Here is a 15,894-nt window from a genome sequence, read left to right as displayed (position 1 = left end):
TGATAACACTCAACGGTTGGTGCTAATCCGGTTAGAGATTAACACTGAGTTTCAATACTACACAAACTGTCACAAACTCTTGAACCGAGTTCAAGTGCGGAAGTGGTTTGTTTCAGGTTGAAGCAACACACACAGGATGAATAGAGATAGACTTTGAAGAATATCGGTTTGGAGATTAGGAGGTCGGTTTGAGGTTTAGTGAATCAGTTAGAATAATGTAAGTCGGTTATGACCGTGTGAGTCGGTTAGAAAGCAGAATCGGTAGAAAGTAAAGAACAAGACACAGGTTTTTATGGATGTTCGGAGATAAAACTCCTACGTCACCCATTCTTCTCAAACCGCGAGAAGGATATTCACTAAGGAATACTCAACCATACTACACAATCGAGACTTATTTACTGCTCGATAAACACTCTTACAATTCTCACATAAATTGTAATCACACTTCAAATACACACTTAAACTTTGAATTTTGTAGAGAGATAAACACAACTTGTAACTTGGGTTGTTGGAACTCTTAATTGTGTAACTCTTGTCTTTTGTAATTGGTAGAACTATATTTACTCCTCTTCAGCTCCTTCTTTTATAGGTGAAATATGCCAACGGTCACATTTCTTCAACAGATACCTTCAGGGTAATCCTTGAATCTGATTGGTTGAACAGAGGTTCAACATTACATTAATTGCGGTTTTAAACTTCTAAGGCATTGAGCAGACCGACTTCATTTGTCTTTTACTTAATATGGCAACTGTCGGTTGGCCAGTTACCTGCATCTGGAGAACTGCACCTTTGACTTGTACCAAAATGGTAACTGTTTCTTTAGGAAATCTTCTACAGCCTTCAGAGTATCGTCAGACTTGTATGGATATGGCAATGTTACAGTCTGTTCCTTTGGTATCATCTTCTGCAAATACTCAAAGTGTTCGTTTGCACAAATTTGTAGATTGTACTTAGTTTGATAATCTTGACTTCTTTCTTTAAGTAATTTCTTCGTCAGTTTTCGGTTGAATACTGCATTTCGGTTTAGGATGTCTACCGATTGTTTGTGGATTCAGGTTAACCGGATAACTTCCGGTTTTGGACACATCCTTTGCTTCTTCTTCTAACCGGTTTGATTACTTGATCGGTTAGATTCTTGACCGTTCCTACACAGAAAATTTGTTTTGTTAAGTTCTTATTTTAACTGGTCGAATCTGAGACTAGGATAAGAGCCGATATTGTTAACATTTTTTTTTTCCAAAGGTCACAGCCAAACCCATTTTAGAAATTAAACAAAGAGGACAAAACCCATTTTAGAGCATATTGATTTTGATTTTTTACCCATGATCACTTAATATTTGTTTTCACCCCATATATCACATCACACCTTTTATCCATCAAATATTTTTAATATTTAATATATTCACTCTCATTTTTCAAATTCATTTTATTTAAACCAAAATACCATATTTAATATACTACAAAAAAACGCCTAATTAGCGACGAATAATTATCGACGTTAAGTTAGCGTCGAAAATATGTGACGGCGATCGTGACGGTTTAATCCACGAAAAACATAAATCGTCGGAAATATTAATAAATGAAAAAACTTCATCACAATAAATAAAAATATTTTACCTATGATCAATAATCGTCCCTAAATTTAAAGGTAAATTTCCGTAGGAAAATCAGTCAATTAATTTATACTATATTTTGGATTATATTTACGACGAAAATGTTTAGTGTCGGAGTTTTATTTAGTTTGTCAAAAATTCCGTAGAAAATATTAGTGTTCAAAATTCGTTGTAGATTTTCGACGGTCGTTTCGACGTTATATTTAACTTTATTTTCTACATTCATTTTTATCATAAATTTCATCGTAAATGACAAACATTTATATTTGCTAGGTTTAGAAAGAACAACATAATGAAACATGAAGGCTCCGGTTTCTTTATGTTTTGTTAAGTTTGGAGATATGGGTATAACAGAATCATAAACATATTTGTGTTGGTCACATCATACGTTCTCCATTACAAACTCCAAAACCGATCGATTGTAAGTGTTTCAACCGATCGATTGTTCTTCGTTCCAGCCGTTATTTTTCAATCTAAGGTCAATCTCATAGTGGCTTGATGATTTGATTGCTTGGTGTTTTTGAAATTGATAAACTTAAAATAACTTCAATGTTAAAAATTTAATCCCAAAATATTAAACTGATTAATATTAAAATCAACCTATTTCAATTTATTTTAAACATGTGAATACTAGCTATATAATATAGAAAATTAATTTATAAATAATATAAAATAAAAGATAAATATATTTAATATTGGCCGTCGAAAATGATGTGGAAACATAAATAATATATAGTATAGAAAATTAATTTATAAATAATATAAAATAAATTAATATATTTAATATTAGTCGTCGAAAATTACATGGATAATTTAGTACGTCAAAAATTACGTAGATAATTTAGTGCGTCAAAAACTCCGTGGATAATTTGGTACGTCGAATATTATGTGGAAACCTAAATAATATATAATATACAAAATTAATTTATAAATAATATAAAATAAATTAATATATTTAATATTAGTCGTCGAAAATTACGTAGATAATTTGGTGCGTTGAAAACTCCGTAGATAATTTGGTACGTCAAATATTATGTGGAAACCTAAATAATATATAATATAGAAAATTAATTATAAATAATATATTTAATATTGGTCGTCGAAAATGACGTGCATAATATATTTGTCTAAACTTTCATTCGCGCCTGTCCTTTCCTCTCCTTCACTGACTTTTCCCTCTCTTCTTCACTGATTTTCCCTTCTTCACTGATTTTTCCTCTCTTCTTCACTGATTTTCCCTTCTTCACTGATTTTCCCCTTCTTCACCGATTTTTCCCTTCTTCACTGATTTTCCCCTCTCTTGATTGAATCAGCATTCGACATTGAATTAGATTTTTTCCAATCAGCATTCAACAGTCAACATTCGAATTGTAAGCTTCAATCACTCCTTACTATTTTCATGTTTTAGAGTTTCGTTGTTCGTCGACTTTGAAGATCTAGGTTTTCATTTTATCAACATTCAACTCGACCTTCAATCAACAGCTGTAAAAGGCATCTCTAAGATCAACGATCTAACTTCATCTCTACCAATATTGTCACATAATATACAGTTTACACCATCTTCTTCTTAGATAAACCAAAATCACTGTATTGATAGGGTTTGCATATGGATGGTATTGTATTGCTTGCTGTATAACTTAAGACTTTGTTTGGATATGGATATGTTGCTTCATTTAAGAAAATCTTTCTGTGATGAATGAGGGATGTGAATGAGGGAAACTGTCATAACTTCCAGAGGTTGGTGATATTGAACGCTGCAGGTGTTCTCTCCGGTAATACATATTTCTTCTTCTTCCTCTTCCTTTCTTCTATTTCGAATAATATAATCTCATCTGTTATTGTTCTCTGTTTCACGATTGCTATAGGTTTCGTTGTTTCTTTCAGGCTTTTTTTTTCCTAGAATCGATCGTTCGGCTGTCATTCGACAACGTCTGTAAGATTCTTCTGTTATTTTGTTTTTGATTTCACTAAGAAACTACGTACATGTAGGCTTTGCAACATATCAGATTTCTCTTTTTGATAAATTTGTAGGAATTGTTATGATCATGTTGAATTAATCAAACATCTTGTTATTACTATGAATTAAGAAGTGTAGAAATGATTATCGTTGATATAACTTAATTCTTAACACCCCTTTTCTTATTTACTGATTTACATAAAGTAAGGATAGAAAGGTTATTCAAAACCATATAACATAGTTAATGTGTCTTTTTATCTAGATCTAGATGAGTAATTAATAAACCTATCATTAGTTAAATTTAGTATCCAAACAAAATCTCATCCAAATACGTTTCTGGATCAAGAATTTATGCACCCATATGAGAGACCCCACTATCTAACCATTCAAATCATCAAATATCCAAGACTAATAATTAAGTACAAAATCATTCTAGAACAATGTGAAGTCTAAAAGGTCATCATAAAGCATGTCTATAGCTAGGAAGTTGTTAAAATAAAACTATATTGGATCCATTTGGATAGCTAAATTACATTGTACTAATACAATCACTTAGTATGTATATGTATGAAGAAGAATGCTTGATTTGATCGAAGAAAGTGATAAAACATAGATTAGATTGGGAAAATAGGAAAATATATGTGCTTCAAGTAATCAGATCATTGAAATAAGAACACATAATGCTGCCATGAAAGGAACCAAAATCCCTACTCATATCATAATACATGTAATCACTCTTTTTAAATTTGTTAATTTTTGTTTCTGTAACGTCTGGTCTTTGTCATAATTCACTTTGAATGTTCTAACTGGTTTGAATAATGGATGTTCTAAAGAGATTGAGTAGTAACTGCCTTTCTTTTTCTCTTTTTCAATTCCCGGTTGCTTTTTTATATTAATCTGTTTATTTCTTCTTCTACTACTTCTACACCTATTTCATCTGCTTGATTCTTCTTCAATTAGTGATATGATGATGATCATTATAATAATAATAATAATGTTCATGTTTTGATTAGATCTGAATTGGGATTGATTCTTCTGTGATTTCTTGCTTGATTGATTTCTGAAAGTCTCTCTGTTTATCCTGCAATGGAAATAATACTAGTCATTGGTTTTGTTGTGATTCTCTGTCTTCATGCTTGTATCAATCTATCACTTTCAGTTTCCATTTTCAGAGTACAAAGATCTTAACAGTATGATCAGTACTTCTAAAAGATGAAGAATTGATTGAGGAAAGAAGGAAAACAAAGGAAGAAAAGATTCAATCGGATGCTGTAATTGCTGCTCTTCTAAAAGGACAAGAAATTATGCAGGCCCAAATGAACGAAATAATGACAACATTTAAAAGTCAGAAGAAGTGACAACGATAAAGTATGAATTTCAATTTTACTATGTTATTTATTGTTTCTATTTTGAAGGTAATAAAAACATATTTATAATTAATTTTAAATTTGATTTAGATTGATTGCAGTTTCGATCTTTTGTTCACTCGTCGTTGATATATGTTTGAAGATGAAGCATTGTTGAATTCCGTTGATATATGTTTGAAGATGAAACTTTGTTGAATTCCGTTGATATATGTTTGAAGATCGAAGCTTTATTGAACCCCGTTGATATATACTTGGTGTTTAAAGAATCAATGGGTTGCATTTATGGATTGTGTAAGTTGATTGTGTTTATGGATTTTGTTAGGACTATTAGTCGTAATTTCAAGAATATCATTTGATATATATTTTAGTTTTAATAACTTATGTTTAAAGTTTAATTTGAATATATTTTGTGATAATAGATGATTGATGATATTATTTTGTGATAATGGATGATTAATTGTATTATTTAGTTTTAATATATTTTTTTAAATATAATATAAAATTTAGGTAATAATATAAATTATAAAATATTAAAAATATAAAATTTTCGACGGATTAGGAAAATTCGTCAAAATTTTTGTCAAATTTTTGTCACACATATCGTCGAATATTCTGTCACTAATATATCGTCACCAACATTTTCCGACTAAATATTTAATCGTAGGAGTGTTAGCGACACTCATATTTGAAAAAAAAATTATATAGACGAAAATAACGTCCCAAATTATATATTCGTCAGATAATTCCGTTGCAAATACATATATATTTTTTCTTATCTTTCAATTTAAAAAATAAAATAGTCATTAAAGTTTTACCAAAAATCCAAAGATCAAACAAGCTTAGTAGAAGTAAACTAGGATGTTAAGGATTATAACCAAAACATGGAGCCATGGAAAAAAAAAAAACATAACATAATGCACTTGTATTTATTTTAAAGTAAAATAAGAGATTAAAACATCAACAGAAACTGAACACAATAACAAGCCCCAGTAACAAGACTGATCGCCCAACCAAAACAAAAGAACAAAGATCATGATGACCCTTCTTTACCAAACATAAAGAAAACATTATAAAGGAAAGAACCCTAAACCACAACCTCTGATAATTTAATACATTAATTCATCATTTCCCAGATTCCTTTGCCTTAGTCTCAATAGTTTGCCCAACTTCCTTGGTCTTCTGCCCCATTTGAACAGCCATTTCCTGCACCCGTTTCTTGGTTTCTTCCAGCTGATTAGGCATTGTACCTGTAGCCTGCCTAACAGATTGCAACGCCCACGAAAGAGACGAAATTCCAGTCAGCCCAATTGCACCAGACGTGAGGAAAGCAAAGACAGAAAGAGCCACCGCAAAGGCAGCCGGAACAAGAACCGGACTACAGATTAAGAAAATTGGTGTCACAACCGCTAAGCTTATGAGTGTTCCAACTAGTGTCATGCCTGCAAGACCAAGAAGACTTCCACCTATTGGGAGAAGAGTGATCACGGCTAGAACTTTACTAGCCGACGGACCACCACCGCCCATACCGGTTAGTGCACCCCTTCGGCCAGGCTGTGTGTGGATTTGGACTTGATGGGGACGGTCGGTTCTGTCGGCCATTGTTGGTCTGACTGTAAATTGGCAGTGGGAAGATGAAGATGAAGGTGAAGATGAAGAGGAAAGATGGGAAAGTGAGAGAGGATGGTGTATGGATTAAGGTATAAAAATGGGAGAGATAGATTTTTGGAAAGTGGTGCGTGTCAAGAAGGGGAGTTATAAGCTCTGCATGAGTAACACCTTGCTCTGCCACATAATTACTTGCTGTTTTCATTATTTTAAATGTTTATTTGTTTTCTTTCATAGGATGGACAGTCCAACTTTGGTTTGGTTTGGTTTGCTTTTGTTCATCCCTTTGTCTAGCTTTTATATTTTGTTTTTGTTTGAAAACTTTTCTTTCTTAGCATTCTCAAATTAGTGTAAGGATGTTCAAGTCTAAGATATAGAAAAAAATTGTATAGATTCACATAGTTATAGGTTGGTTGTCAAATAAATAAATTACCTTACAAAAGAATTTAAACTTAGATATCAGATCATTATCCAAATTTATCTTTATGTTAAAAGAGTTTAAAAAATTCACAGTTTATTTTTTTGGGATAGAATGAAATTATTTAGTTAAATTATTGAAACACATGTGTTTATTATAATGTATTTTTAATTTAAAATTTTAATATTTTCAGTTTGATGGTTGAAAAAAATATATAAATACTGATCGATCAGTTTCATAAACAAATAAAAAAACGCTAAGGGTGAGTTTGTTAATTTAAAATAATTGAAAGGAGAGGTTAAAATTAAATTTAGAATAATTATTGTGATAATTAAATCTTAATTGAAAAATTAATTAAAAATCAAAAATAATTTGGGACTAAAATATTGTATTCATTTTACTCAAATTAAACCCAAAAAGGATTGAAAAATTTAATTATAATTTTAGAAAATAATTAAATAAATACACCAAAATACTCAAAAATAAAATAATTGAATATAATTTTTATTATTTGTAAAAAATATTTTTTGTGTATTAATTTGGTAAAGAAAATTGAAAAAAAGGGTTAAAAAATCGATTACAAATAACATTTTTATTATAAATAAAAACTGATGATTTAGTGTGTCCGAAATCCAAGGACTTCATTACAGCAGGAATCACATCCATCGGATCGGCGCTGGATTTTCATCCGGCACCCATGAATACGCCGCGTAGCCGGTTGTAACCAAAGCAACACGCGCTCGGGTCCACACAAGATCAACTAACGGGACGCCAACCCCGTTAGCCTAAACGCCCGAATGCCTGACGGACCACCAACAAATCGCAACAGTGTGTTTCATTTTAATGAAACAACGTCGTTTTGATCGTCTTTTCTGATGAGACAAGGCGAACGCCGGAGAATCACCCCGACGTCGACAATCTTCTAAAAGCTCTATCTTCGTCATTTCTCATCCTTATCCCTCCAAAATTCACCAATGTGCACGTCTCTCCCTCACCATCATTTATCCTAAGGTTTGAATTCAAAACTTACCCTAGAACTAGGCCTACGAAGACAAAATAGAAACGAAGAAGATGAACTTCAGAAGCAAAATCGAATAAAATTCGACTTCAAAACTGACATAGCTTGGATATAAATACTCCCTAGGTCTTCTTCTTTCAATCCATCGAACATAATTCAAAAATATGGCATGCTTGAAGATTTCAAAGGAGCTTCGGCAACTGTCTTTGGAAGAAACTGTTTCGGTGTTCTAAGCTTCGATCCAAAGCTTTGGAAAACTTCCTTAAGATCATAGGAGTGTTCTCCAATCACAAGTAAGAATCCAGACCACCTGTAATTCAAGTTGTGATTCAAACTTGATTTTTTTCAATTTCGAACGGGTTGAACTTATTTAGTGTTCAATTATGTACTTTTTATAGTCGATGTTTTGTTTTTATTAATACTCAACCTTCTTTGCTTAATATAATGAATGTTTTGTTTTTATAAATTCAGTATTATTTTTGTAAACTGTTTTTTTTTATGGAATTGCTCTGTTTCACAACTTCAATTTATAGCAACTTATAATTCATTTGAAAACATTTCTAAAAAACAGTTTCTTACTGTTTTGGACATAAATTGATATAAAATAACTAAAAAAAGTTAAATATAATCTATTTAGTACCTTTTATAATTATATATCAAATAAGAAGTTTAAATTTAAGAAGTTTTCATTGAACATAATATATCGTTTAAAACGGTATATATTACATAACATTACATAAATTTAATGACTAAATAGAGGTAAATAAATTAATCCAACAAAACCTACAAATAGACAAATATAATAAAATTATATCAACCACTTACAAATCATCACAATCCAAGTAAACACAACTACTATAATAGCAACTCTAAATTTCATATTTATAGAACATATCTCATTAATCAACTTCATAACAACAATGTTGTTTAAATCCTCTTTGACATCGTTGTAATTAATTGCATCTATCTGACATCAATTCTCTTGAATATCCAATAAAATTAATGAATACTCAATAATTAAACTTTTTAAGTATTCTTTTATAAAAAAAATCTTACTTTAAATTTTGGACATAAAAAAAATGTCTTCTTAGATTAGTTTCCTTCCATGTTGTCCAGAGAGATGAGTTTAACCCACAATAACATTTTATATGTAAAGTTTTCACCTTGTTCATCATTCATACGTTGATTAAAACACGATGTTGATGAAGAGATAGCAGCCATGAAATCTACATATATAAAAATATAAAGTTGTTTCAAATTGTACATATTTATTAAATTATATCGATCCTGAAAACAAAACAACATCAATTAAATGGTACAAAATTATGTGAACTGTGTGAATTGTGTAGATATAGACAAAAGACTAATTCCCCTAATATCACTATCAATGCAATCAAACAAAAACTAATTCCCCTAATATCATTATCAATGCAATCAAACAAAAACTCTTAATTTTTCCTTAATGTTCTTCATACTGAAGATATCACAGAACAATGCAATCTACATTAGAAGATGATAACAATGCACATGTTTTCTATACATATGACAGTAACCAAAAATACAGCTGACTATATCAAATTAAACATTTAATTCAAAATTTCACTTTTATATCAAATTACAGTAGCCAAATATTCATATCAAGCTTCATATCAAATTACAGTAACCAAAGCTTCATATCAAATTACAGTAACCAAAGATTCATATCAAATTACAGTAACCAAAGATTCATATTAAGCTTTTAATGTCCACTCTCAATTTTCTCTAATATCACTATCAAACATAATAGTATAAACCCTAATTTAATGTCAAGCCAAGCTAAGAAAAATGTTTCAAACCTAGCTAGATTACTAATATATCAACTGTCGTCAAATGAATGTAACAATGAGGGAATAAAACTTAGGACAAATCTTAATTTGAAGAGGTCAATCGAATGAAATAAGTAGCAACTCATCAAAGGAAGGTAACCGTGAATGAGTAGTCGACATCACTAGATGATTGAGTGTTCGGTGGACGATGGACAAAAGTCGGTGGACAGCGACGACGACAACGAAACAGCAGTGGGCAGCTTTGGAACAACAGTCGGGCTGTAGACAAGTAAAAAGAGAAAGAGATATCTAATTTGAAGAAATTGAATAAAAATAAAATGTGATAATATAATTTATTTATTTGTCTCATTTATCAAAATGACTTCGTTTTGATAAATGAGACAGCAAGTGAGACAGCCTTTTGGGACAGCTGATCCCAACTCTAATAGGGGACCCGAAGGGCATAATCCTAAAAAAATTGTCTTGAACCGTTTCATCATTTTTTATTTTTAAATTTTACAATTTTTGGGTCATGACCGTTTTTTTTGTTCGAGAAACACTTTTCATCATGATTTCAAGTTTCTCTTTTTATTTGAAGAAGACTTCTACGCTTCATTTTTTTGGGAAATGCCACTAGTGAATGAATTTGGGGGATTTTTTTTTTTCATTTTGAAGACTTGTACGCTTCATTTTATTTTGGGAAAATGCCTTAGTGCGTGACATAGGGTTTTCTATCTTTTTTTTTTCATTTTGAAGACATCGACGCTTCATTTATTTTTGGAAAATGCCCCTAGTGCGTGACTTGAGGTTTTTATATTATTTTTTTGAAGACTTTGACTTTTCATTTATTTTGAAAAAATGCCTCTAGTGAATAACTTGAGGTCTTTCTTTTTCTTTCATCATTTCTTTTTGAAAAATTCCCTAGTGCATGACTTTGGGTTGTTTTTATTTTTGTTTTGTTTTGAAAATTTTGATGCTTCATTTATTTTTTTGGGAAATACCTCTAGTGCATAATTTTAAGGCTTTTTTAAAATATTTTGGAAAATGCCCCTAGCACTTGTTTAAGGGGTTTTTTTCACATTTTATTTTTATTTTTATTTTTATAAAAAATGTCCCTTAACACTTGCCTAGGATCTTTCACCCTTTTTTTGTTGCGAGTTAAGGCGTGTTTTGATCTCTCTCTTATTTTAGAACGAACTCCAAATCAAAACATGTTCGGAGACTTACTTCGAGTGTCAATTTTGGACTGTTTCAAAAGGAGACCGATTTTTCTTATTTTTTTCGTTCGACGCGAAAGCCATAAATAATGTACTTGAATCCGTGTTCTCTCGATTATTTTGAAAAGTTGTTTTTTATAAAGGGAATTTTCCGCTCAAGCATCATTTCTGACATCTTAATCAATCCCCCACTTTGTGCCACGTGATTTAGAATTTCATTATGCTTCTTTATTGCATTCCTTTTTAATTGAGAGATTCTTCGTCATTCTCGGCTTGATAGAGCTCTTATTGTACTTGGGGTACTATCTGACAGAATCAGTACACTCGTCTTGCTTTTGAGGCACATCAAGACGTCAGAATAACATCGAGTGGTGATTTCAATGTCTCATCCACATTGGGTATCATTATATATTTTTTGTTTTGTTTTGTTTTGTGGCGACCCGGTATATCTAATAGAATTAATACATATATGCTCCTGCTTTTAAAAATCACAATGAGAGTCTAGGTGAGCATTATGTGGTGATTTCAAAATCTCAACCATGAGGGAAACCCTTTTTTCTCTCTTCTTTTTTTAGTAGAATTGACATATCTGACAGAATCGATACACTCACATTCTTACTTTTGGAAAATAAAGACAAGAGTCTAGATGAATACGCAGTGGTGATTTCAATGCTTCAACCTTGATGACTACTTTGGTTCATTTATTATTATTATTATTATTATTTTTCAAGTCTCGAGTAACTCCCATTTTTGTGAAACGTTTTCTTTTCTTTTTAGGAAGTACAACAATTTTCTTTATTCACGTGGTTTGACCTTATGCTTTGATTTTTTCCACGAGCTTTCCTTTTTTTAGAATTAGTTGCGAGTACATGAAACGATGCAATAAGATATCCTTTGCTCGAACCATCTATGAAATTATCAAGTTCCTTTTAAAATGATCGTCGAATGGACACTCTTATCTCGACTCGTACGTGTTTTATAATATCTTTTTTTAGAGAGAGATCTTGACGACATTTTCTCACATTATTTTTTTTAAAATGAATGGTTACAATCGAGCCTCGATACAAGCCTATCTATGTATCCTCTTGAGAGAGGAATTATGTCGAAACGTAGTTCAAGGGTGTAAAATGTCGGTTTTATTTTGGAAATGCCTCTAGTGTGAACTGAAGTTTTATTTTTTTCGTATTTCAATTTTTAGAATGCCCCTAATGTGAATTAATGATTAATTCTCTTTTTTTTGTTCGTTTATTTATTTTTGGAATGCCCTAGTGTGAACTAAGGATTTTTTTAACGCCCCTAGTATGAATAAGGTTTTATTTTTATGTTTTATTTTGAATGGTTTAGAATGTGCTACTTACGGTAAACGACTTAATTTTCATAACCATTGTTTTTTCTATTTTAGGATGGCTTACAATGCATTATCGAGGATATACGTTTTACACCGCATATTTTTCTTCTTTTTTTATTTTTTCTTTGTTTGGATGATTTAGAATGCGCCATCGGTGATAGACGTCTTACATCACATCTATTTTTTTTTTTATTTTTTTTGGATGATATAGAATACAGTACTGGGGATAAACGTCTTACTTCAAATCGTTTTTTTTATTTTTATTTTTTAGGCTTAGCAATCTTATTCGTGTTTTTCGAAGAATGCCCTAGTTTTGACATAGATATTTATTTATTTATTTTTAATTTTTAAATTAGGAATATCGATTTATTTATTATTTTATTTTACAAAGAGACATGACGATTATGACTGGGCCTAGTGAATAGACTATCTATGTATCTTTGGCAAAGAATTAGGTCATTGACGTAGTTCGTGGTCATTTGAATCTTTTTTTTTATGTTTTCATTTTTCCTCTTGAAGATGTCCTAGTGTATGAACTAATATTTATTTTATTAGAAGATCCTTATGAGGACTAAAGTTTCATTCCTTTTTGTTGTTTTTTCATTCATTTTATTTTTAAATGCCTTAGTGTAAAAAGAAACTTTGATTTTTTTGTTGTTGTTGATGTTTTTACTATCATTTTATTTTATTTTTATAGTTGTTCATGCAATGTTTTTAATGCAAATAATGTTAATGCATGCATATGCAATGCAATCCTTGGAAGGGTCGATCATTTCTAGATTCTTCATTCATGAAATTTTTAGACCTCCAAGTATACCATCAATCAAGTATGGGAATAAATCGTGTCCTTAGGTTGTCCGAGAGATTTTTCATCGTCTTTTGTGATTTTACCTTGAATGTTTGACTCACTAGCTCGAGTAGAAATTGAGATTGTTCTTCCATGAGCATCGTTCTTGAGTTTGAACTTTAGTCACGTTCTTGGTACCTAGAGTGATTACTTATTATCAAAAGATCATGTCCTAATTTTGTGCTCAAGTTTTCTGGGAGATACTTCATCGTCTTCCGTGATTTACCTCAAATGTTTGATTTGCTAGCCTAAGTAGACGTTGTGATTCTTTTCCATAAGAACCGTTATGGAGTCTAAGATGTAGTTGTTGTCTTGGGACTTAGAGTCATTATATATGATCAATAGTTCATTTCCTAACTTGAAGACCAATGAATGAGCACATGTATTGTCGACTTCAGATTTATGTCAGACATCGTCACTTGCTCGAGCCGCACTGAGATGTCGTAAGAATAACTTTTTAGGGTTCAAAACTAAGATAGGCTTCTCATTGATGGAGCACATCATCTCTCGGTTTTATACTAAGTTAGAATTTCTCGCATGCTTTCTTATCCACAATGCATTGCTCCATTTATACTATTAATTGTTCTAGATATCCTTTTGTTCGAATGGAATCAAATATTCTTCAAAAGGATTTAACAAGGCCACTTCAAGTTTGTTGAGCGAACCAAACGTAAAAGACATTTGAGAAGTGTTGTCCATTCTCATTCTTGTATTTGATCTTCTGTTGAACTCTAGAGATATAAAGTTGTGGGTTATGATTAGGATATTTTATCATGAATTGAAGATTGATGAATAAGTGTGACCACCCTAAATCTCGTATTTGTCCTTAACATCTTCGCATACTTATCTCGAAGCAATGGAAAGTCAAAATGTCATGAATGTGTCTTATAGAGTGACCCTTCAATGCCTACAGGTTAATATGCAATGCAAATGCTGTGCATGTGAAGCCTAATCAATTATTTTATTTTGTGATTATTTCAATCAATGGATATTGGTTTGTCATGAATAACTTGTAAATCTCAAAAGATGGTTAAGAAAAGAAGTAACATCAATCATATGACGACCCATGTCACCATTTATGCATACCTAAGGGGGAAATAGGTGCGCATTTTCTAACTCATCGTTTTTATTTAAAATAAAAGTATTTGAAAATGTGGGTTAGTAGTAAACAAAATAAATTATTACAAGAATTCAAACCTCGTCCTCGACTTACAATGCACACAATGTTTTGCAAAGTATAAAAAATATTTTATGTTGAATGGATAGTAAAAGAAAATCGAGTCTTCTTCGAGCTCCTCATTTCTTCGTCATTTGGTATTTCGTCTTCTTCATTTTCTTTGGCATTCTTCTTGTAGAAACTTAGCCACAAATGTCAAATATCTTTCTTGTCGAGACCATCGTCGTCTTTGTGTTGATCCCCTCCGAAGAGTAAGAAGCATTGAACTTGTGGTTTGATAATGACTTTTATGGCTAAGTTGTCTTCCTCGGAAGATGACATCATGTCTAGATTAAACATATCGTGGTTATCCAAATGGCTAAGATTGTAGCATTGACATACCTACAAGACAAACATTAAAGACAAGCAAACGTGATGACATTTATTTTAAATGACAGAATATATTCGTGGGCACCTTTTTAACTATATGCATACACATATTTACATAAGTATAGTATGCACGTAAAAGCTTTCGACGTGGCTAGAGCATTCGGGAACGACAAACGATTATGTCTTGGGAATTGTAATCGGGATTTTCTTTCTATGGAGAAATCATAAAAGAGAGTCCACTCACCCCGCTTGGAGAGCATAAAAAATCACTGACAAGAGGAAGCGTCATCTCAATCAGGAATTTTCCTCATCCCCACAATGCATGCTCCTCGAAAGGGACCTCATCGTCAGGGAGAACGATCGATCCCGTGTACCTAGGTTTATCTTCTTATATTACCGCTCAAATTTGGAACAAATCACCATTTCTCATTGTCTAATCTTTACACATAATATTATTGGTGTACATATAACGTCACACAACACACATTGTGTACTGCCTCAAAACAATAGGGCGATGAGGCCAAGATTAAAATTAATGCACGCAAAAATTGAAAGGCGGAGTTGGGTGATGAACCATTTTTCGCCTTTATTTATTAGGACAAATTAATTGGGTGACCCTCTAATTACTCCGATCGCTTACTTTTAATTTTCAAATTAATTTTTAAAACAAATCTCCCCTTCAACTTTTAGAACGGTCACCAATGGCCTTCTGTCAACTTTTTAGTTAAAAATAACGGCTTAAACTTAAAATATTATTTTTATATATTATCTTCAATTATTTTATATATATATATATATATATATATATAATATAATTATTAAATCTCTTATATATATATATATATATTTTATCATTAATTTGATATTTATGTAATTATTAAATATTTTTTATATATAAATAAAATATATATTATTTATTTTTATTTATACATATCTATATATAAATTTAATTTTAAAAATAATTTATATAACATATATTTATTTAATTTATATATATATATTATCTTTAATTATTAATTTTTTCATATATATATATATATATATATATATATATAATATTTATATAATATATATTTTAAAAACAATTACTTTTAACCCTCAAATTATTTAAAAACAAATAAATTATATAAATATTATATATATATATATAAAT

General features: G+C 30.9%; 1 protein-coding gene across 1 annotated transcript; it reads right to left on the bottom strand.

Annotated features, from left to right (window-relative positions):
* Window positions 1-6,044: 6,044 nt before the first annotated feature.
* Window positions 6,045-6,551, bottom strand: LOC124922590 (oleosin 18.2 kDa-like). Its single transcript, XM_047463312.1, has one exon. It carries the CDS (start codon window positions 6,534-6,536, stop codon window positions 6,060-6,062), a length of 477 nt encoding a protein of 158 aa, XP_047319268.1. The 5' UTR covers window positions 6,537-6,551; the 3' UTR covers window positions 6,045-6,059.
* Window positions 6,552-15,894: the final 9,343 nt, after the last annotated feature.

The sequence above is a fragment of the Impatiens glandulifera genome, chromosome 1 (genome assembly GCF_907164915.1).
Source record: "Impatiens glandulifera chromosome 1, dImpGla2.1, whole genome shotgun sequence".
NCBI lineage: Eukaryota > Viridiplantae > Streptophyta > Magnoliopsida > Ericales > Balsaminaceae > Impatiens > Impatiens glandulifera.
Note: the sequence above shows the minus strand (reverse complement) of the source record. Positions and strands in the feature narration are given on the sequence as shown.